The sequence below is a fragment of the Kogia breviceps genome, chromosome 19, assembly GCF_026419965.1.
Source record: "Kogia breviceps isolate mKogBre1 chromosome 19, mKogBre1 haplotype 1, whole genome shotgun sequence".
NCBI lineage: Eukaryota > Metazoa > Chordata > Mammalia > Artiodactyla > Physeteridae > Kogia > Kogia breviceps.
In genome coordinates this window covers 7,389,091-7,412,008 of record NC_081328.1, presented here as the reverse complement: position 1 = coordinate 7,412,008, position 22,918 = coordinate 7,389,091, and the positions used below count along the sequence as shown (strand labels likewise).

The window sequence follows — 22,918 nt, the reverse complement described above, 5'->3', positions numbered from 1 at the left end:
CATAACCTCTCTGGACCTCAGTTTCTCCATCCATAAAACGGGAAATGGGCCCCTCCGTCATGATACCTATGGGGTGGGGAAGAGACATCAAGAAGGCTCGAGTACACCCCCAAGCCAAGCACCGGACATGCTCAGAGTTCACCCCTGACAAGATGAGACCCAGGAAAAACTCGCCAAGGGACACCAAGAAGCAGCAGCACTTTCTGACACTTCAACCAATGCTCAATGCACCAAATAACCACAGGCCCCACCCCTGCATTTCTGAGACCCAGCCAGGGAGGGGGTGATCTGGGGCAAAGCCAGAGCCAGACCCTGACCTCCTCACCCCTTCCCGTCCCTCCTCTTTCATCAAGGCCTCCAACCTGGGGCCCCTGGAGAGTCCCCTCCAGGCCTCTGTGTCCCCAGAGAGATAAAGTGATTTCCGAGGACGCCTCTAGCTCCAGTCTGACCCAGGAGGGATGAAGGATTTCCCAGCCCAGCCGCATTGCCCCCGTGTGCCCCAGCAGGTCCCGGTGGGCAGAGACCACCCTGCTTCCTGTCTAACGACCGTGAACAAGGTGGGGGACGGGGTAGGAGGAGAAGGGCAGGTGCCGGGAAGCCAGACTCCCCAGAAGCACGTGCCCGAAGTTACAAACATCACCGAGATGCGGCACCCGTGTCCGTGGTTCCCTAGACCTGCCTCGTCCCCGTGGCGACAGAAGGCGAGAGGGAGAGAGAAAGAGGCTGCGCGGGATGGGGAGGAATGTCAAGGAGGAGGCCTGAAGGGCCGGGTAGAGCATAAATGCCCTTAAAACGTCCTGAGGCTGAGACGGATGAAAGCGGTTCGAAAACAAAAACAAAAAAGGCAGAATGTACACCAGCAGCCCCAATGTTTCCTGTTTTTCTAACAAATCACCAATGACTTCCAAGAAAAGCAAGCTGTGCTGCGCTCGGCCCCGGGCACAGCCGCAGAATTTGCACATCTGGCTGTGCTTTGAGAGTGGTACCCGGGCACAGGATGTGGCGGAGCCACCCGAAAGGTTGCAGCTCGAGGGCACTCGGAAGCAGGACGCTGCCTGGGAAACAGGGAACCAGAAGATCCGTGGGGCTCGGAGGACCCTTTCAGAGGATGTACGTGGACGGGGCTGCCCCCACGCAGGTCTGAATCCTGGAGAACTTCCGGTCAGGAGCCCGTGCGGCGTGCCACGGTGCAGACAACTCAAGAGCCCCGGGCTGCCATCCCTCCCCGCCCCCCTTGCAGAATCCCACTGAGCCCCACCAGGAACACCCCCCTCCCCCCTCCCCCTTCCCCCCCTCCCCCAAGAGGCAGGGCTGGGAAGGAGGCTACCAGTAGGGGTTGTGGATGGAGGAAGGGGGACGGAAGTGCCCCAGCCTTCCTCCGCCTTCAGCCTTTACTCCTACTTGGCTGCTACTCCAGTGGGTAGACCCAATTCTCAGGTCGACGCCATTCACATACGTATTCTGCTGAAAGTAAGGTAGAGGTTGCGGATATCACGGCAAATCACTCCTCGATATTAAATTGAACCATATTAAACGCGAGCGGATATCAGCAAGTTCCTACGGTTCAATCTAATATTTTAGCATGCATCCCTTAAGGACAAGGACATTCTCCGACCTGAGGCCATTATCGGACTGAGCAAAAGAATGACAGTTACACAAGTTCGTCTGCTAGGCCCCAGGGGTGTGTATGCTCTTGCAAGGCACCTGCTCTGTGCCTGACTGACTACCCACCATCCCTGCGCCTCGGGGAACCTCATCCGTACAGGGGCTAAGCAGTAGGAGGAGGAGGGCTACTGGTCCCAGCAACCCTCTTACACTGGGAGTTTACGCTGGGCAGGGTACAAAGCGGACGTCTGAAAATCCACCACAGCCCAGTGACAACACAAAATGAGAATTCCTCCCCAGGGAAACAGAAGGCACATCATAAGGTTGTATTTTCCAAGATGGCCACAACATCTCCCATCCCACGGCCTCTTCTACAATGCAGCCTTGCCACCTCCCCAAGCAAGAGGTGGAATCTAATTCCCTCCCCTTAAACCTGGTTAGGCTTGTGACTGCTTCAACCGATAGATGACGGTGGAGGTGACACTGGGTGGCTTCCCAAGCTGTGCCGTGAAGGTGATACAGCTACTGCCTCATGTACTAGAAGACTTGCACTTGGAGCTCTGAGTCATTGTGTAAGAAATCTAACGACCCATTTGGGGTCGCTCTGATGTGAGGAAGCCCAAGCCATGTGGAGTGGCCACTTTGCAGGGCCTCTGATATAGAGTTCCAGGCCCAGCTGTTCAGGTCTTCCCAGCTGAGGCCTCAGACATCGCTGAACACAGACAAGCCAACCCCATTGTACCCTGCCCAAATTCCTGGCCCACAGAATCCATGAGCATATTAAAATGGTTAAAGTCTTCTACCGCTCTGTTTTGGAGTAGTTTGTTATAAGCAATAGTATCTGGAACATACATATCCAGTGTAGACCCCACACCCTGACAGAGACCAGGCCACATGACCAGAAGCCACCGGACCATGTGTTCAGAAGAGCCCAGATGGGACAGCTAGAAAGCAAGCTACTCAGAGATGGGTGCAAGCCACCAGGCAACTAAGATGATCACAGCAATTCAGAGATGAAAGGGTCCTTAATGGTGTCCAACCTAAATTTTCTTCCTCAAATAGAAACTTCTCTTATGGAGTATATATGACCACAAGATACTTTGCTGGATGCTGTGGTAGATACAAACATGACTGATACACTGTCCTTCATTTCAGATACTGAGTTTCGCTGACACCAGCATGGTGGCTGCCACATTCTGTGGACTAGAATGACCAGGGCAACATGCCAGGCACACACCTGCCTCAGGACCTTTACACCTGCTGTTCCCTCTGCGTGGAATGCTCTGCTCCCAGATGTCTGCTGGGCTAACTCCCTCATATTTCCGGTCTTTATGTTACGCTCTGAATGAAATCTTCTGGTAAACCTCTGGCACCTGCTGCTTTATTTTTCCACCTCTCTTATCACCAGCTGACACACAACTCATGTTACTTATTATATAAATAATAAACGATAACCTGCTTATTGTCTGTCTCTCTCCTCCAGCCCCATCAGAATGTCATTCCATGAGGACCTGGAAGAGTGCCTGGCACATATTTGCTGGATGAATGAACGAATAATGAATGAATAAGTGAATGACCAAGAGGTTTGAAAAAAGAAAACCGAAGAGAGAAGCACGTGGGATCGCACACTAGCTTGACTGAGATGAGGATGGCGCTTTCCTCGTATGAATCACAGGACTGAGCCACTGCAAGGCTAGGGATGGCCGCGTGCTTCACCTGGACGGCAGCTGGATGTCTCCTTAGAGGCTTAGGTTAAAACCAGGCCACCTGAGAAAGCCTTGCTCCTCTGATCATCTCATCTCTTGGAGGGGCAAGGAAGCAAAGAGGAAAACTACTATTCCGTCTTGTGTCTTTAATTCTGACCGAGAAAAACGGAAGGTTTGTAAAATAGGAGTGAGGGGGAAACAGGGGGAAGTGACCACCTCACCTCAAAGTTTGGGCTAATCCCAGAAGAAAATGCCAGACAGTCAGACCCCTGTCTTAGACGTTAAGGAAGCAGACTCCTAAGAGGCCAGGAATCGGAGAGGATGGCTTAGCAGGGAAAGAAACTCAGAAAATTAAATTCTGGAGGCAAGCTACAGAGTCTCAGGAAAGAGAAAAGAGGGGGGATGTCAGGGGCCAGCGTGACTTCATGGGGTATGCGTAAAAGTGGGAAGTGAGGGCTTCCCTGGTGGCGCAGTGGTTGAGAGTCCGCCTGCCGATGCGGGGGACGCGGGTTCGTGCCCCGGTCCGGGAAGATCCCACGTGCCGCGGAGTGGCTGGGCCCGTGAGCCGCGTCCGCTGCGCCTGCGCGTCCGGAGCCTGTGCTCCGCAATGGGAGGGGCCACAGCAGTGAGAGGCCCGCGTACCGCAAAAAAAAAAAAAAAAAGTGGGAAGTGAGGTCCCCCAGAAAAATCACAAAAGAGTGAGAGTGAGCGTGTCACAAAAGGGAGGCTTGAGAAAAACACAGAAAACATCAAAAAGGGCCCACAGAGTTACTTCAGAGCCTAAACCTGGAGAGATTAGGCTAGCCACTCAGGAAAGATGGGGGCACAGTTATAGATGCAGGAGAGAACGCAGATCTGCTCCGTGGCTATTTCCTCCATCTTTTTTCTCAAGGAGAACGGTTATCCTACCAGAAAGGATGGATCAAAGATGGTTTATTTAGTCAACAGCAAACATGTACTGAGTGTCTGTTATCGGAGGGTCTTACCAGGTACTGGGCGGGGGGCGGTCCAGAAATCTCAAGGAGTTCATAGTCAGAGGGGAAGATGGGCTTCTGAAGGTCACCAAGCAATGTGGTAGGACCACCAACAAGAAAAAAATACATGAAAAAGACAGATCACCCAATAGAAAAATGGCCAAAAGACTTGAATAGACCCTTCACAAAAGAGGGTCTCCAAGTGGCCGATAAACACGCCAAGGCGCTCAATTTCATCAGTCCCCAGGGAAATGCAAACTCAAACCACGATGCGATGCTACTAGACACGCGCCAGAATGGCTGAAACGAAAAAGACAGAGAACACTTTGTGAGGATGTGAAGCACCTGAACTTCAGCCTCATGACTGCAGGTGGGGCGTGAACTGGTCCAGCCACTTTCCAAATGGAAATCCGTTTCGCGGTACCCACCACAGCACAACCTGCCCCATGACACAGCAATTCCACCCCCGGGTACACGCTCAAAAGACACGCACGCGAAAGTTCAGAGCAGCATCATTCAAAATAACCCCCAACTAGACCCTCCCCAATGGGCGAGGCAACCCCGCAGGGGTTAACAAGGGACGGGTGCGACGGAGGAGGGTCAAGGTCAATTAGCAAAGCTTCTCCAAGAAGGTAACTCCCGAGATTAAGTCTACAGGAAGAAGCTGCCCCGGGATCCAGGCACGGGTGTAAGAAAATGCACAGAAGCAAGAGATGTGAGACAGCTTGGTTCCTGCAGGGAACGACCAGGCATTCAGAACTACTGGAGGGTAAAGCACGACACGGGCGTTGGGAGGTGAAGATGCCCGGGCTGGGATGTCAGACTGAGAACGGCCTTACATGCCAAGTGAAGTGCTTAAGCGTTTCCTCCAGGGCCCTGTGGAGCTATTGCGCCATTTTCAATGGGTGAGTGTCACACTGGCCTTGGGAATTAGATGATCACACCAGCAAGGGGGTCGGGGGAGCCTGGGGAGGAGAAGGGTCCGCCGACACAGAGGGCTCTGAAGTCAAATAGGGAGCCCGCTGCTTAAAATGAGTTGAGGATTGCAGATGAGTATAAATACCTCTCAGAGTCATAAAGAAACTTGAGGTTGTGAAAGGGAACTGCTACCAATAGTCTTTGAAGGATCAGAGAAAATGAAAGATGTACGAGACAAAGACGGAGGGTGAGACAGACAGAGAAAGACGGGGACAAACCCTAGAAGAGGCTGTCCCAATTTTGGAAAACTTTTAAAAAGGTAGAATCTTGGGAACTACAGTCTCTGAGTCTGCCAGCCCCCCTGACAACACTGTCTACATGTTGTTAAGAGGCAGTTTGTGAACAACATTCAGGAAAGGGTCCAGGGACCACCAGGGGCGAGAATGGAATTCACTAACTAAACAGGTGATAAAAGAAAATGCACAAAAACAGCACACCTGAATTTTAGCAAATCCTGCTACAGGCCCACGCCAATGTAAAAAAGATGTGAGCAGAATTATCACAAGATAAATGCTTCACCACTGGCTTAAGAAACTCACTCAAGAGAGCCAAGGAAGGGCTTCCCTGGTGGCGCAGTGGTTGAGAGTCCGCCTGCCGATGCGGGGGACGCGGGTTCGTGCCCCGGTCCGGGAAGATCCCACAATGCCGCGGGGCGGCTGGGCCCGTGAGCCATGGCCACTGCGCCTGCGCGTCCAGAGCCTGTGCTCCGCAACGAGAGAGGCCGCGACAGCGAGAGGCCCGCATACCGCCAAAAACAAAAACAAACAAAAAAGAGAGCCAAGGGTCTTCATCTGGGGGTCACCTCTCCTAAAATGCCGGAGAACTCTGCCTTTGATCCTTTAGGGCACGCCATGGTAAAAATTGTGGTAAAATATAAATAACATAAAATTTACCATTTTAACCATTTCAAAATAGACAGCTGGGTGGCATTAAGTACATTTACATTGCTGTGTCACCATCACCACCATCATCACCTCCAGAACTTTTTCATCTTCCCAAACTGAAATTCTGTCCCCGTTAAACACTAGTTTCCCACTTCACTCTTGCCCCAGACCCTGGTAACCACCATTCTACTTTCTGTCGCTATGTGCATGGCTACACTAGGTACCTCATAGAAGTCGAATCAGACAACACTGTCTTTTTGTGATGGGCTTATTTCACGTAGCATGCCGTCCTCAAGGTTCATCCATATGATAACATATATCAGAACTGCACTCCTTATTGAGGCTAAATACCAGTCCATTGTACATACAGATCCCATTCTGTCTACTCATTTGTCTGGAGACAGACATTTGGGCTGATTCCACCTTTTGGTACAGGATGCCATTTTTTATTAACGGTGTTCAATAGGACTTAGGAGGTAGGCTACTGCACAACAGAAGAGATAAAGAACCGTTATATGCCAGTGAAGATTCAGAAAGGTCTCAAACTAGTAAAGTTCAAAAGTGGATGAGACTCATAACTGTCTTTCCATAGCCATTCTCCCTTCTTCTATAGTAATATAATCTTTCGAAAATTTAGATTATATTTCCCAGGTTCTCTTGTAGCTCAGTGCGGCCATCTGATTACCTTCTGGCCAATGGAATATAAGTAGACGTTGATAAGCGTAATTTCCAAATCATGCTTTTAAAAGGAATAAGCATGCTGCCTTCTTCCTCTTTCTTCCTCCTGCTCGCTAGAATGCAGATCTGATGGCAAATGCTAGAGTAGCCATCATGCACCGTGAGATGAAAGCTACATGTTGAGGGAGACAAAAACAAGATAGAAGGAGCATAGGTTCCCAGCCTATGAAGCTGTCATGTAGAGTCTGGACCACTTATGCTCAGACTATTACATGAAGAAGAAATAAAGCTCTATCTTGCTTAAGCCACTACCATTTTGGGGTCTCTCCGAAATAACAAACACCAATACACTAACAGATATTTCAGTCACCACTGAGTTCCCTAAGAAGCAAAATTACGTTTTTGTTTGTCCATTACTGTGTCATTTAGATACAGTGGGTGGGATTTTCCTCAAATCTGTAGACTATGTTTTATGGTCTGACCTTAAATAGAGACTACAGGATGTACCCAAAATTCCCTTGTAACGCTGAAGTCATCCTCTAGAGAAGCAGCATACATTTCCCACATGGTGTGCCCACCTCTGTGTATCCCGCTTTGTGGGGAGAAGCAGTGACTGAGTTATTGAAAGGTCAGACATTCTTCAGAGCAAACTGGATTAACTGGCCAGCACTGAAGCAATTCAGGTTGAGAGGGTACTGTTTTGGTAAATGAATTAGAGATAATCTCTTATGGGTTGATAAGAAGGTACCATGAGAATAAAGCATGGGTATTACAAAACTCTTCCTCCCTAGACGAGATCAAATAGTTTAGTGAAAAATTATGTCCTCCAAATGAAACTATGGAGATAATAAAAAGACCAATGATTTCCTGGGGGAGGGGGAGGGGGAGAGATGAATAGACAAAGCACAGAGGAATTTTAGTGTATTGACAATACTCTATAATAATAGATATATGTCATTATACATTTATAAAACCCATAGAATGTATAATACCAAGAGTGAACCCTAAGGTAAACTATGGACGTTGGAAGATTATGATGCATCAATGTAGGTTCATTCTTTATGGTTACCAGGGGGAAAGGGTCGTGGGGGGGGGGAACAGACTGGGAGTTTGGGATTGACAGGTACACACTACTATATTTAAAACAGATAACCAACAAGGACCTACTGTATAGCACAGGGAACTCAGCTCAATATTCTGTAATAACCTAAACGGGAAAAGAATTTGAAAAAGAATGGATACTTGTGTGGGTATAACTGAACCACTTTGCTGTACACCTGTAACTAACACATCATTGTCAATCAACTATACTCCAATATAAAATAAAAGTTTTTTTTTTTTTAATGTAGGTTCATCCTTGGTTAAAAAAATAAAAAGTGCCATTCTGGTGAGTGATGTTGATACTGGGAGAGGCTATGCATGTGCAGAAATCTCTGTCCCTTCCTCTCAGTTCTGTTGTAACCCTACAGGTGCGCTAAAAGAGTAAGTCTTTAATTGAAAACATAATAATGTTCCCACCTCCATCTACCGAGCAGGTCTTAGGAGTAATGCAGTCAATGGGAAGGAATCTCATCTTCAAAAGCACTGGATGGGTAGGGGAGGAGAGGCAACAGGACTCTCGGAGAGGACTAAGCTCTGGACCCAACCATGAGGCCAGCCCAGTCCCTCCAACATTCCCTCTACAGGAGCCTTGACGGGAACCCAGTAGGGAAGAGGGCTGGGGCAAGACGGGCATTCTCAGCCTCTACACCCACCTCAGGGAGAATGTGGGACAGTGATGGCACCTGGGCCGGGGAGGGAGGCTAAAGGGAATGGGAAGTTGGTGGTATTTCCTTCTGCATCCATTGCATCCAGCACTTGGCCCAGTACGGAGGGCTTGCTGCTGTCAATTCCCACACGTCCCTGCCATCTTGTTTTTCCAGCTGACTCAGGTGCCTGCTAGAACGACCTCCTCTCCCGACCCCCAAACAGCTCACACGCCTTGCACCTGAGTTCTGTAGCCTCACTTGTTCAGAAATGTGTTCTCCTGATGCCACCCCAAGGCTAGTACCTGCTCAACTCAACTTCTCACCTCCCTTCTCAAGCCCGGCCCTCGGGCCAACCTCTGCCGCTTTCAAGTAGGAGGTCTGAGTATCGGATTCTTCGAGGGCCGTGCCCTTGTTGTTTTCTTCCTTTGCCCTTTACAGCAAACCTCCCTACACAAGCCAGGATCATCGCGCCGTGACCGGCAGGCTAATGTGTTGGTGGCACAGGTGTCCCTCGCACCTCTGCCCGGTGGGGGGAGGGGCAGCTCATGTTCTGCCTCTTTTTTTCGAATGGGTTCAGAGAAAGCGTTCACCACAGAAAACAATCTCAGGTCCTCAGAAGTCATGTAAAGAGGATGAGCCCCATCTTTGGATCACCCACTCCCTAGAGAGAGAACCTGGAGTATTCCTGTCCCCAGAGCCAAGAGAACATGAGGCACGTTCCCAGACCTTTCCAGGTGCTTATGTTGGAAACCAGAGATAGCCAGGGGCCTTGGACCCAGGCCTGTGTTCTTGTGGGCGCCATGCCGGTTGGTTCCAGGTTGGTGGGTGGGCCAGTCTCAGCCCATTTCTCAGCTGGGCACAGAGAGGCGCGTCACTCTCCACCTTGGATGAACTCGGAAGTAGAATGGAAACCTTCTCTCTCCTGAGGAGGCCTTTCCTTCCCTCAGAAAGCCTTCTTTCCTCCCCAGAGCATAACTCCCTTTCAAAAAAAAAAAAAAAAAAAAGGAAAGGAAAAAGAAGCCCATCCCTGCTTGGGAGAGACCGAGGGAATCGCTTTTCACTCTGGTGGGCTGCACGTTAGACCAGCAGGGCCGCGACTGTTAACAGTGCTTTAGAAGCTGTAAAGGACAATGTGCAAATTAATGATAATGATCCGTCATACTTCATTTTCTCCCAGTTTAAAAACTTGAGCTCGTTCCACTGCGCCCTTGGCGTCTTCCAGGGTCAGCACAGCCAGGCCGCCCCTGGGATGTCTGAAGAATCCTCAGAAACCCTCCAAGCATCTCATTGCCCGGCTCCCCTTAAGACACAGCTCCCGATTGCCCCACAGCCGGCCTGCTAGGTGGACAGGAAGCCCCTCGGCCTTGTAAACACCATGTTGCAAACAGACACTTCCCCTGGCTCCTGTAAGGCGGGGTCAGCAGCCTGGGAGTGGCTTGTCCCCAGGCAGTTCCCCAGGGCTTCCCAGCTCCCTGACTTAAGAGAGCTGCTGCCTTGAATCTGAGTAACTTGGAGGGTGGGACAGAAGTTCCCAAGGAGCCAGGGCTTAGCAGCTGGAGGTGGCCAGGGGCTCCGGGGTCTGAAGCCCCCTCAGAGGAGGACATCTGCCTTGTCCCGCCCGTACTGGAGCGCAAAGACACAGGGCTTTGCCCCTTCAGACGCCCACAGGATCCAGGGAGATGCCTGGAGGGTGCATCCCCAGAGGATGACTGAACCCCACGAAGATCTCAGACACCCAATCATCGGCCACCGGGGCTGACCCAGGCCTCCTCTGTACTGGCTGCTGTACCAGGCCACCATTCATTCACCGAACACGATCTGAACACCACCAGGCGCTGGCCCTGCAGTGGGGAGTTGGCACTGAACAGGATGGTTGGGAGGTTTTTTTCCTCATCAGGGAGGGGGATGCGAAAGGTAAGAACGCCCATCAGGTCTTGGGGGACCTGAGTCAGGCAGTCCGGCTGGAGGAGAGGGTGTGGATTCACGGAGAAGATACGAAGAGCGGGGACTCAGCTTTGAAACTAGAACACAAGACCTTGGACTTTGGACTTTCCCTAGGAGGCGGGTGGCACCAAAGGCTTCTGAGTAGGGTGACGAAGGAGTTAAGCAGGCCTACGGTGCCGGTGACGCAAGCTGAGTGGGGTGGCTAGGAGGACGATGGGGAAATGAGAAGAAGCGAGAAGCCCGGGGGAAAGGAAGCACCATCAACGCTGGCTGGAGAGTGGGGACAGGAAGAAGGAAGGAGGACTCAGAGGTGACTGCAACGTCTCCAGGCCAGGAGTCTGGTTTCACTAGAGACCCCCAAATGGGGAAGTCTGGAGAGGAAGCCTGCTCTGTGGATGAAGAGTTGGGCTCTGGACGTGTGTGGATGTTGAAATGGTGAAAATGACCAGCATGGACTTGGAGACAAGGGTCTGGGGGGAGGGAGCTAAGCACATCCAGGGCCGGCCAGAAGCGAAACGTGCAGAGGACCGCCAGGGGGTGCACAAGGTGAGGGAGAGGCTCTCGGAAGGGGTGCTGGGCAGCAAATGCTACGGAAACTGCAGAGAGAGATGCAATTGGGAGGAGGCCGTTGGAATCTGCCATTACAAGGCCGCCAAGGACCTTGGAGGAAGCCATCCAGTAGAGAAGCCTGGGAAGGGCGGGAGGCAGGGCGCCACCTTGATCAGAAGGGCTTTAGTCTCTGCGAGTCCCGCCCATGACATGGGTACCAGGAAGGAAGGAGCGGGTCCCCTCTCTGCTCAGCCCACCACAGCAGCTCCTACTGATGTACTCTTGGACAGCGGACTTTGAAAACTCATGGGATGCCAGAATACAGAGCCCATTGATCCAAGAGGGAACAAGGAGGTGAGTGGGGGACAGCTAGGATGAGACAGCTCATCTTCTATCCCCATCCTGGAGCCTGAACAACACACCACAGCTGCCTGTTTTCTCTTAAGCACAGTAACAGGCCAAGGAGAGCTCTGAGTTTGGGGTTTTCTCAAAATGAAACTCCCAAGATGTCAGTACAGAAGTGAATGCAAAATGCAAAGGCCCACAAAACGTTGGCTCGAAAACCCCAAGAACAAGAGGCCATTAATTCCCAGCGCAACCTGGCTGGGTAGGTTGGCCCTGAGAGTTTATCTGCGACAGCCACCCAGGAAGGTGACTCAAGTAGTCGACTTCACCAGGTGTTGGAAGGAGCCAAGAACAAGAGAGCCCCACCCCCATCACAAAAGCCCCTTCTCCAGCACAGGATATGGGCAAGCATCCTGGTGTCCACTCATGGTTCCAGGGTCTCACCATGGACGGCTCTGGCTTTCTAACCACCAACAGGCTCCTCCTGCTCTGGGGAAACGGGCTGTGGAGCAGGGCTGTGGGATCTGTAAGGGAACTGCCCAGCTTTGGGATCTGTTTATTCAAGGCCACTGAATTTCTTAAATTCAAATTATGTTCTCAGAACAACCAACTTTTCTATAGCCAGTAGGACACAGCCACTGTGATTTGGAGAACTACCAACTCTTAGAAATGAAGTGAGCTCAGTCTCCATTCTCATGGCTTTAGTTTCTACATCTGACATGTATTTTCCCTGAATACTTCTCCCAATGGGGAACTCACTACCACAAGGCCGCCCATTCCATCGTTAATCTGGCCTGACTTTCTCCAAGATCTTCCTTGTGGTGAGCTGAGGTCTATTTCCTTATAATTTCCCTTCATTAGTCCCTTTTCCTTCTTGGAGAATGACCTCCACAGGGCAGGTCTTCACCTTTTCCAAAGGATGTTGCCCTTCAAACATCTAAAGATAGATATGACTTCTCCCTTACATCCTCTTCTTAGAGAAGAACATCTCTCCTTCTGTAAACATTTTGTATTATGCCATCACTATCTTGGTTACCTTTCTCTGGGTATACGGTGGTTTACCTGCATCCCCACTGAACACAGCACCTGGCCTTGAACTGCTCTCCAGATGGATGGAAGCACCTAAGAGTGGAAATGGGCCTTTCCTTAGCCAAAGGGCAGAGAAGGTTGGGACTCATGGGAATTACTGGCTGACTGTTGGAGGCCCAAGAATCAAAGATGACTCTCAGGTTCCAACTTGCGAGCGCTGAGGTGCTAGGTGTGTACGTGGGAGGACTGAGGAAGAGAGAAAAGGAGAGGAAGGCTTGGGCGGTGGGAAGCCGAGAATCCAGCAGTGGAAGACCTAAGACCAGAGCTGTTCTCCCAACCTCCAAGGAACAGATCATTCCCAGCTCTACACGCTGTCCTCAGGGTGCAGGAGGAGATGAGATGCCTCCAAACCCAGAACATCACAAAACCAGCACATCACAACCTGACAACGGCAGTACAGGAAAGGAAAATATAGGCCGACCTTACTTGTGAGCATAGATGCAAAAATCCTAAAGGGAATCGCAGCAGATCAAACCCAGCACTGTACTGAAAGAACAAAACTCCTTGACCAAGTAGAGTTTCTTCCAGAAGTGCAAGCAGAACAGAAGGAAGTTAATAATATAACATGTCGGGCTTCCCTGGTGGCGCAGTGGTTAAAGAATCCGCCTAAAAAAACAAAACAAAACAAAAAAAAACAAGGGCTTTCCTGGTGGCGCAGTGGTTGAGAGTCCGCCTGCCGATGCAGGGGACACGGGTTCGTGCCCCGGTCCGGGAGGAGCCCACATGCCACGGAGCGGCTGGGCCCATGAGCCGTGGCCGCTGAGCCTGCGCGTCCGGAGCCTGTGCTCCGCAACGGGAGAGGCCACAACAGTGAGAGGCCCACGTACTGCAAAAAAAAAAAAAGAATCCACCTGCCACTGCAGGGGACACCGGTTTGATCCCTGGTCCGGGAAGATCCCACGTGCCACGGAGCAACTGGGCCTGTGAGCCACAACTACGGAACCTGCGCGTCTGGAGCCTGTGCTCCGCAACAAGAGAGGCTGCGACAGTGAGAGGCCCGTGCACCGCGAAGAAGAGTGGCCCCCACTCGCCGCAACTAGAGAAAAGCCCACGCGCGGAAACAAAGACCCAAAGCAGCATAAATAAATACTATAACATGTCATGCAAATCTATCTCAAGGTGAAAGAATACAAGAGTTTCCTAGTAGAGGCTTCAAGTTGTAACAAACCTAACTTCCATTCATGCTTTAACAAATCCTTAGAAATGAGGAATTGAAGAAAACTTCCTTCACAGGTGACACTTGACTTCAAGGCATCGGCTCTTAAACAGCTGTGACCACACCAGTGAAACAAAGCCTCAGGCTCACGCCAGCGTCTGGGCGTGCGGGAGGCCATGAGAATATCTGCGGCAAAAACAACAGCAGCGGCTGCCTCTCTGCTTCCTGGACGGTGTCTATTTGTGCGAATAGGCACAAACACGCACCTTCTCTGGTCTCATGGTCTCTGGCTTCTCTGGAGCCTTAAATCTAGCTCCCTGGTTGGGGGACGGATCAGAGGGCTTCTTTTAAGGACACCACTAGCCAAAGTAACGTTCTTCAATCATCTTGGAAACGGACTGAATTCAAGACTTGACGATGCACCCAGAAAGCGTGCACGTGGCTCGGGAGTGGTCCCCGCACGGAGCCCCGAGATCACCCCAGGGAGTCACCAGTGGCCTCCTCTGCAGACTGCACGTGTTCACCACCCATCATCACCCCACCCTGCCTCAGACACCCGCTGACTCCTGCGTGGCACTGTGCTGGGGGGTAGCCAAAGAAATCGGTGAACAGAAAGTCCTGTTTTCCAGAACAGAGGCTATTCACCTGGGTTCCGTGGTGGACAGCAGAGGTCTGAGAAGACCCTGAGGTTTTCTGCAAAACTTTGCAAGAGCCTGTGTGTGTGTGTGTGTGTGTGCGCACGTGTGCCTTTTGCCAGGTGGGTAGGGGGTGGAGGAGATGACCTATCACTTTATCAGTTTTTCAGAGAGGCCCACTATTGAGAGAGGGTTCGAAACTCTTCCGTAAGAGCTGCAGGTGGCGATGTGATGTCACCCAGAAAATGCACGGAGGAGGTGGGTGGCCTCAGCCCGGCTGCATAGAAACGGCTGTGGGGAGAACTGCCTGACAAGAGTCAACACCACCAAGCCATTTGGGAACAAATGCTCAGACCCAAAAGCCAGAGGTACGTCCGCAGGGACCTCGTGGTCCTGGGAAGAAAACTTGGGGTGAAGAAGAAGGACGTGAAGGCTGAAGAGGTGACTTCTTAGAGGATACACACAAAATCAGGGTTGCTTAACCCTGCAAGGACAGCAGCTCCAAGACAGACAAAATGAAGGGCCAGCGAACTACGCGGTGGTTTTCTGTGGATGGCCAACGTAAAAGCACAAATGCAGGGGACTCCTGCAGGGAGCCCCGGCGGCAGCAGCACCGAAACGCGTTCTCTGGCGACGATCAGTGCAAAGGAAAAGGGAGGCACCCCCTAACAGTGCTTATGGCCTTAGAAGCCAGACCTTAGCGTATGGGGGAGGGGCAAGGAAGGAGGAGATGAGGCACAGGGGAGGAGCCCCTGGTCTGCGCCAGAATTATCTCCCCTGGTTCTCGCAGGAGAGGAGGACCCCATACCCCACAGAGATGCCGAAAGGAATACCTGAGAGGGTGCACCCAAAGAGCGCTTAGCAGGTGTCTGCTCAGCGTTAGGAATTATTTTTATTAGCATTGCTGTCTTCTTCTATTTTGTATCTCTCGAGTCTCAACTCGAATGTGACTTCTTCAGGGAAGCCTCTCCTTAACCCCCAAACTATACTGCGCTCCCTTTCTGTACTCTCAGAGGACCCCATCATTGTCACGATTGTTATTACATGACATGTGTCTAGTGTCCTGCCCACTAGACTAAGTTCCACGACGGCGGGAACATTATCTGTCGCCCTCGGGATCCTCAGAGCCCAGCACACGCCCGGCACCCGGAAGGTGCTCCGTGCAGAAGTGCTAAGCCAAGGAACGGCACGTTGGAGGTGAGGAAGGGGCCGTGGAAAGCATCTCGTGTGCACTTGGAAGGAGACAGGGAAACTGACACCCAGAGAGACGTACATGGACTCACCCAGGGTCACAGGGCTGGGAGCGAAGGAGCCGGGCAGAAACGCGCTCCCTTGACTCCACAAGAGGCAGAAGCCTGGAAGCTGCCTTTGGTCGTCACACCCCAGCCCTGCCCCCCACGAGGAAACCACACAGACTCATTTGCCTAGGTCAACAACAACAGCAAGACTCTGGAGGACACGAAAATGAAAAGTGCACCACTCCCTCTGGACCCCACCCTTCTGCCCCCGCACGCCACCCTGCACTCGCATCCTCCCCTGTTGCTACGCGGGGGGTTTCCGCTCTCACCTGAGAGACCCTGGGCAGGGATCCTGCGGTGGTGATGGCTGAACAGCCAGGCTGCGCATCAGGTGGCTCTGGTGAGCCAGACACCGAGTCACTGGTCAGACCCCGCAGGCCAGACGGGCCAGCGCTCCGGGAGGACATGAAAGCACGGTGAGGACGGAAGGACAGGGTGGCCAGTGCTATGGAGTGAGGAGGGGACTGGGAAAGACTTCAAAGAGGATGGGGTTGGAGCTGGGCACCCAAGGATGAATTCACGGTCCACTGGGCAGGCAGAGGAAGGGAAGGGCAACGTGCAAGGAAGAAAGAACACGTGCAAAGGTACAGAGGTTTGCCCGAGCTTCAGGAGATGAAGCAGACGCGGTGACCTGGGCTGGGGGGGGGCAGGGGGCCTTGCTAGCCACGCTAAGGGGTACGGACCTTCTCCAGAGGGCAAGAGCAGCCCTGAAGGATCTGCAGCTGAAAAGTGACTTGCTCAGATTGGTTGCCTTACATCACCATGGCAACAGGAGAGAGGCTGGACCGGGAGCTGGGGAAGGCTGGAGGCAGGCGTCTCCCACTGAGGACAATCTCTAAAGCTCAAAGCCATGTGCCCCAGCTGCTAGACCCGCTAGACGCAAGGAGCAGCCAGTGTCTGCTCTGTGCCACCAGTCACCCACTTTTTCCCATTCAGCGGCCCCCACCCTCCAATCGTCTGCACCTTGCTACAGCTATACCTCGCTTATCCGGAAGTTACTTAGCTGATAACCCAACTATCCATAACCTCCCAGCCACTAGCCTGGAGGTAAACAGAAAAGACCTGGAGACGGCCACGATTCAGGCCCCCAAAGTCATGCCCTACAAGCCATGCTCTCCACAGGCACAGACAGGCTGCCACTTGGGCTGGGTCATCTCTGGTCATCAGCCCACCTAGCAGTGTGGTCTCGCCCCCCCAGTTCCCCCCTCCCCACATGAAATAAAGATAACAGCTGTGGCGACCTCAGAGTGTGGCTGTGAAGATTAAAGGAAATGGAGAAGTACTTAGCCCACTGCCCAATACCATGAAGTTATAGCTAAAGGGGGAAAGGACAAAAAGAAAGATGACAGAAATTTTGCCCTGAGCAGACCCAAGGTACAATACGGCAGGTAGAACCGTTTGATCTTTTCAAGAAATTATTAAATCGCACATTGTGTGCTAGATTTACAAAGGCAAGCAGCACATGTTACAAAGATTTCCTTTAAAACTGGATACCATGAAAAGTTTTGGTGTGTAGAAGGTAGAGCTATTGGAAAAAGTGATGTGTGCAAATTCACTTACAAGAAGGACGTAATTCTGTGTGTACCTGTGTACATCGAAAGCATCCCCCCATATCTGTAAAACGCACATCGTGTTTGACAGAACTGAATAAGATGGCATCAATTGGACCTAGAGACTGTCATACAGAGTGAAGTAAAGTCAGAAAGAGAAAAACAAATACCGCATGCTAACACATCTATGTGAAATCTAAAAAAAAAAGGAAAAAAGAAAAAAAAATGATCAGAAGAACCTAGGGGCAAGACGGGAATAAAGACGCAGACGTAGAGAACGGACTTGAGGACACGGGGAGGGGGAAAGGGAAGCTGGGACCAAGTGAGAGAGTGGCACGGACATATATACACTAGCAAACGTAAAATAGCTAGCTAGTGGGAAGCAGCCGCATAGCCCAGGGAGATCAGCTCCGTGCTTTGTGACCACCTAGAGGGGTGGGAGGGAGGGAGACGCAAGAGGGAGGGGATATGGGAACATATGTATATGTGTAACTGATTCACTTTGTTACACAGCAGAAACTAACACACCATTGTAAAGCAGTTATACTCCAATAAAGATGTTAAAAAAAATTAAATCACGTTTTCGACTATAGGACTTCTCACAGACTTTAGTGTGCTAGCGTGCTTGATAAATCTCTAAGGAAGGAATAGGGTTTCCTATTTCATGCACTTTTAGACAGGAGTCCTCTTCTTTTTCGTGGAACATCTTGCAGGACAGATGGAACAGTTTTAGAAACTCTGATTTAGTACATAAAATAAAATAAAATAAAGACGCCATCAATTGTAAGATGCACCGTTCTTTTGTGTGCCATTAAGAAAGAAAGATTGCTGCCTATTATAATGGTAAGATACCATTGATGGTAAGATGCATCTTGATTTCAGAATTGTTTTAAAAAAGCAAAAATATGTACACCTTCCAATTGATGGAATATCCTAATATATAATATATGTTTGCTGTGGGAGTGTCTCATGTTGCCTTTGCAGAAGTCAGATGTAGTCTTTGCTTTGTCCACCTCCCACCCCATCTATGCCAGAAGCTCCAAACTCAAGCTTCACGCCTCTCCCTTGAGCTGCTGGCGACCACCCTATCTTGCCCCTCCAGAAGCTTCCTCTCTTAAGAAGCTGATCCAGGCTTTCAGCCCACCCACAACTGCACCAGACAAGCCTTCTGGTTCATAGAGGTCCCAGAGGGCTGGCCAGCTCGGCTTCTTGGGGTGAGCCTCTCTGAACTAAGACCAAGTCAACGCTATTTGAGCGCTTGTCTGAACCCAAGCTGGGGTCTCCAATGCTGGGCTGCCCAGGCAAAGGCGACTGGCTCTCCTCCCACTTCTCAGCCAGTAAACTTGTGATCAACGACTGGGAATACAGAGCAGCCTCCACTGTGGAGCCTCCCCATCACGACCCTTCCAGTAACCCCATGCTTTTCACCCAGTTAGCTTCCACTTGATTCTTCTCGAAAGAAATGAAAAGCGGTGCATGGCAGGGAGGGGAGGCAGAAGATCTTCCACTACAGCTTGTGGAGAGAAGATAATTTGTCATCCCTCACCTAAGAGATTGGCAGGGGGGTCTTAAAACCCCAATGAGGCTCAGCATACAAAGACCCTGAGCTGTCCCTACCCAGCGTCCCAGCTAGTTATTCTCCAGAAAGCAGAGGAGGGTATCCTGAAGCAGGAAGAGAGAGCTGGACCGTTTGAAACTGTCTTCCTGGACCCACACCGGGTGGCCACACTGAGGAAGCAGGTAAGCACAAGACGCCCACTCCCTTGTTCTGCAAACACCCACGGAGCAGCTCCTTGGGCCCGGCTGGAGCCCTTTCCATACCACACAGGGCTCCCAAGCATCGGCACCAGCCCCATCACTTCAGGAGCTTATTCAAATTTTAGAAAAATACAGATTCCAGACCCCACCCTTGCAAAGCTGTGTTGTAGGGGGTGCCTGGAGAATGTGTGTTTTAACAAGTTCTGGGAACCAGTGCCCTACTGGGTGGTCCCAGGCCAGGAGGAAGGGAGGTGTGGAGAAGGAGAAGACAGAACGACCACACAGGCAGGAAGAGAAGGGGATCCAGACAGGACCCTGGAGGCAGACCTGGCCTACTTCTGGCCCTCATTTCGCCTAAACCCACTCCTCCTCTCTGCAGGAGGCTTGTAACTCACTTGATACCACATCCTGCTGCTTTCATCTCGCCTTCCTTTTCCCTCTGAACAATCTCCTTCCTCCTACTGACCTGAACTTCTTGCTTATTTACCCCAGGCCTGGGATAGGCCAGCACGCACGCCCACGCGCACACACACGCACACACGCGAGTCACACAGGGACACCCGGGGTGTAAACACGAATCCGCTGACAGCAGCCACTGTCTGGGGACCCACGCTGGCTAGAGGTCCTGGTGGCTAAGGACCCCTGATGCCAAGGCTCACCGAGAGAGCTCCCAGACGGGAGGGCAGACTCTTTGACCCCACGACAAAGGGCGGCCTAAAAAAGAGGCAGTAGAAGGCCGCGGCCACGCTCGGACCGCACAGACACGGCCAGCAGTGTCTACTTAGATAAGGATGGACAGTCGCCGAAACGCCCTTCTATCTTCGGGATTACTGGGCACGCGTGTGTGCATGCGGATCCCGTCCCCGGCAGTGGGCCCTATTCACGGAGCCAGAAGACAGCAGGCTCTGTCCAGCCCACCCGCTGCAGCTGATGCGCTTAGGGCGCACGGCTCCCCGACGGTCCGCGGGCAACTCTGTCTCCGCCTCGGGCCCCCACGCGTGCCCTCCGCGCCCCCGCGCCCCGGCCACACACCTGCAGTCCCCGCTGGGCGCCGAGCCCCTCTCCAGCGGCGACTCCCTGCGACTCCGGGTACGGTCGGGACCACCACGCCCGAGCTGGAGACGCGCGCGGTAGGACCCAGCATCTATCCGGGCTCCGCTCCGACGGCGGGCTGGGGGCGGGGGCGGGGCCACGCCGGGGCGGGGCCTGCTCGGGACGCGAGCGGGGCGGGGCTGGCCGCCCAGCCGGCCTCTAGCGCCACCTGGTGACCGGGAAGCGTCGGCGAGGCACCGGCCTGACCCAAGCGTCCTCGGAGTCTGGCCCGAGCCCGCCGCGCGCCTGAGAAGCAGCCCCAGCTCTGAGCCCGTCTGCCCTCGGAAGGAACAGCCCTGGCCGGGGGCGGGCACGGCAGAAGGGTCACCAGCAGCTAGCACCAGCGACCCCCCCAGGAATGAGGTGAGGTGAGGCCGGGGGAGCGGAAGCGCGGCTTTGGCCGGGGCTGGATGGGTGGGCGGAGCAGGAGAGGGGCCTGGGGTGAGGGCTTCGGGGAAGGAGGAGAAAGGGGAAGCTCCGACGAGCTGCTTCCTTCTCTCACTGCGACCGAGCGCCCCACTTCCTCCTCTTACTTCTATTTTCTGGGTGCTGTTAACATTTAAAATGCCTGCACCCCTGCTGTGCAGACGGGTGCCGTGACCCTCACCCTTCTTTACAAACCTTTCTAGAAATACCAGCCGATCCAGACTTTGCGCACTGCTGCTCCAGCCTCTGGTCTGACTTTCTCACCTTCCACCACCAGTGGCTGTGACTTAGCCATTTCTCGGCTCCTGAAGGCGGGTTGGGGTAGTCTCCAGAGTCGAGGCCCTTTTCTGGCCGCCCCCTTTCTCCTCACAGGCCACGCGGCAGACGTGGTTTTACCGGAGCTGAAAGAACTCTTCGAGGGATCCCGGAAGTCACTGCACTTCCCCGTGCCTCCGTTTTCTCATTGCAAACTGGGAATGAGAAGGTTGGCTACTGTGCTGACAGCCCTGGCAACGAAAGAATCGCAGTTTATGTCAGAGTTCGCAAAGGGCAAGGCTGGAATTTCCATTTCCACTCTTGAACGGGACTCTGTGTCACAATATCTGTTAGAGGCATTCAAAATCGGCCACAAGATCAGCCGTTACTGTTGGTCAGAAGCCACAGCCCTACCTGAGGCGTTGAGAGATGTGAACGCCAATGATTTTTCTTTCCCTGACTCGCAAAATACCAAGAAAAAGCAACTTCCCCAAAAACGTAGAAACAGAAAGTACTCTTGGATGAACGCAGAGAATTGGTTCCAGCCTACAATTAGAGATGGGAAGTCGCCCAGAACCATCTAGTATTTCTACTCCTCATCCACCACCCGACCCTCACACCCAGCATTTTACAAATAAGGAACCAGAGCCACAAAGGCTGTGAGAGGATGTGCCCGAGGTCGTACAACTTGAGAAGGGTGGCCAAGGACTCTGGTCTCCCCTGTCCTTACTTTTTCCACCACAAAACAAGGAGAAGGGGGAAGATGGAGACAGCCCATACGTGGCCAAGTAGGGAAGAAGGGGTAGAACGGCTCGGGAAGCAGGAACTGAGTAGTGAGAATGACATGGCGTGTGCCAGATTGACGTGGTGGATTCTGAGAGCACTTGGAAAGCTACAGAGAGTGCTAGAGAAGTTATGGCATCCTTGCCTCCTTCCGTGTCTTTGGTGTTCCTAAAACTGAAGGTGGAGGAAAGCCGAAACAGAGGGGTCCATTAGGGTTCGCTACCAGGGAGCTGAGCATCCCATGAAGACCACTTGGTCCCATCCCACATCAAAAGTGGACATTCTCTTTCTCCACCAGCACGTGTGACCCAGGTGTTAAGCTCGCCTGTTATCTACCCTCACCCCCACCCCTACTCTCCCACTCAGCTCCACCTGTGTCTCCCTGTCCCAAGAGGGCAGACCAACTGGGAGATATGATCAGCACCTGACACCTGTTTTCCAGGACTTAGAACTACAGCCAGCCAGGACTGGAGCAGGGGTCAGACACTCAAATGTCGCCAAGAGCCAAACAGCTCAGACTCAGGGACAGAACTGGGGAGATGGTGTTCATTTACTAGATAACGGCATTTCACAATAGTATTGTTGATGCTCTGTGCCTCCTGAAACAAACCCTATTGACATCTCAGTCCTTTTTTTTTTTTTCTTCCAGTTCAGTAAGGTTTTCTTTCCCCTACACATCTTTTCCATATTCTTCTTATGAGTTTTTTATCTGGTGGCATCTCACATTGTATCCTTTCAAAAGGCACACTTTGTGTATTAAACATTATAGGAATATTCTTCACTCCTGCCAAGAAATAAGCGTGCTCCCATGTCTCCCAAAGCACATCTCCCTCTTGGCCCCTTTTATTTTTCCACATTTGCTAGAGACATGATTACAAGACACATTTCACTTTCACGCAATTCTGTTGTAAGAAAAACTACTGCACAAATACAGAACATGGCAACCGACCCTTGACCTTGATGTCTGGGGACAATACAGTATGGAGACGATAGGGTGTGGCAAGGATGCAAATGTGGAGACCTCTAAAGCACCCCCCACCGAGGGGGGCAACTTCAGCTCACTGTGATCATGTGAGAATGCAGGGCTGGTGTGGTCAGATTTTATAGTTTGTAAAGAGCAACCAAAAACTGGAACTCTTAATCTGAAATCTGATTTTTAAGTGCTGGAAACTAATTCAAAACGGTATTTTAAACCGCTTTGCAGGCCAAACCAGACATGACCTACTGACTTTCAGTTTGTGACATCTGTTCTATATTATACAGGTGGGAGCTGCACCAGTAAGACCTGAGTTATTCCTGTTAGTGTGAGCTAATTTGTTCCTACTGGCTCAAGAGATACAGTTTACACAAGGGGCCGGCACAGGGGGCTGTCAGTGTTAAGAGTTTATTAATATTGTTCATCATATGAATAGGACACAGGAGAAGAATCATATAATTATCCTAATGTGATGCGACCTGATGAAAA

General features: G+C 51.8%; 1 protein-coding gene across 10 annotated transcripts in view; it reads right to left on the bottom strand.

Annotated features, from left to right (window-relative positions):
• The window catches only part of PIK3R5 (phosphoinositide-3-kinase regulatory subunit 5), a 70,934-nt gene extending 49,836 nt beyond the window's left edge, over positions 1–21,098 (bottom strand). For 4 of the 10 annotated variants that reach the window (XM_067021812.1, XM_067021814.1, XM_067021813.1 and 1 more), the window contains exon 1: positions 19,930–20,059. In XM_067021812.1, coding sequence (XP_066877913.1) covers positions 19,930–20,041 — 112 coding nt within the window. In that variant the 5' untranslated portion in view covers positions 20,042–20,059. Of the gene's footprint in view, positions 1–15,858; positions 15,923–19,929; positions 20,060–20,610; positions 20,922–21,084 lie in introns of those variants that run through there. The other 6 variants (XM_067021816.1, XM_059047502.2, XM_059047503.2 and 3 more) reach the window with 3 other exon arrangements.
• Positions 21,099–22,918: the final 1,820 nt, after the last annotated feature.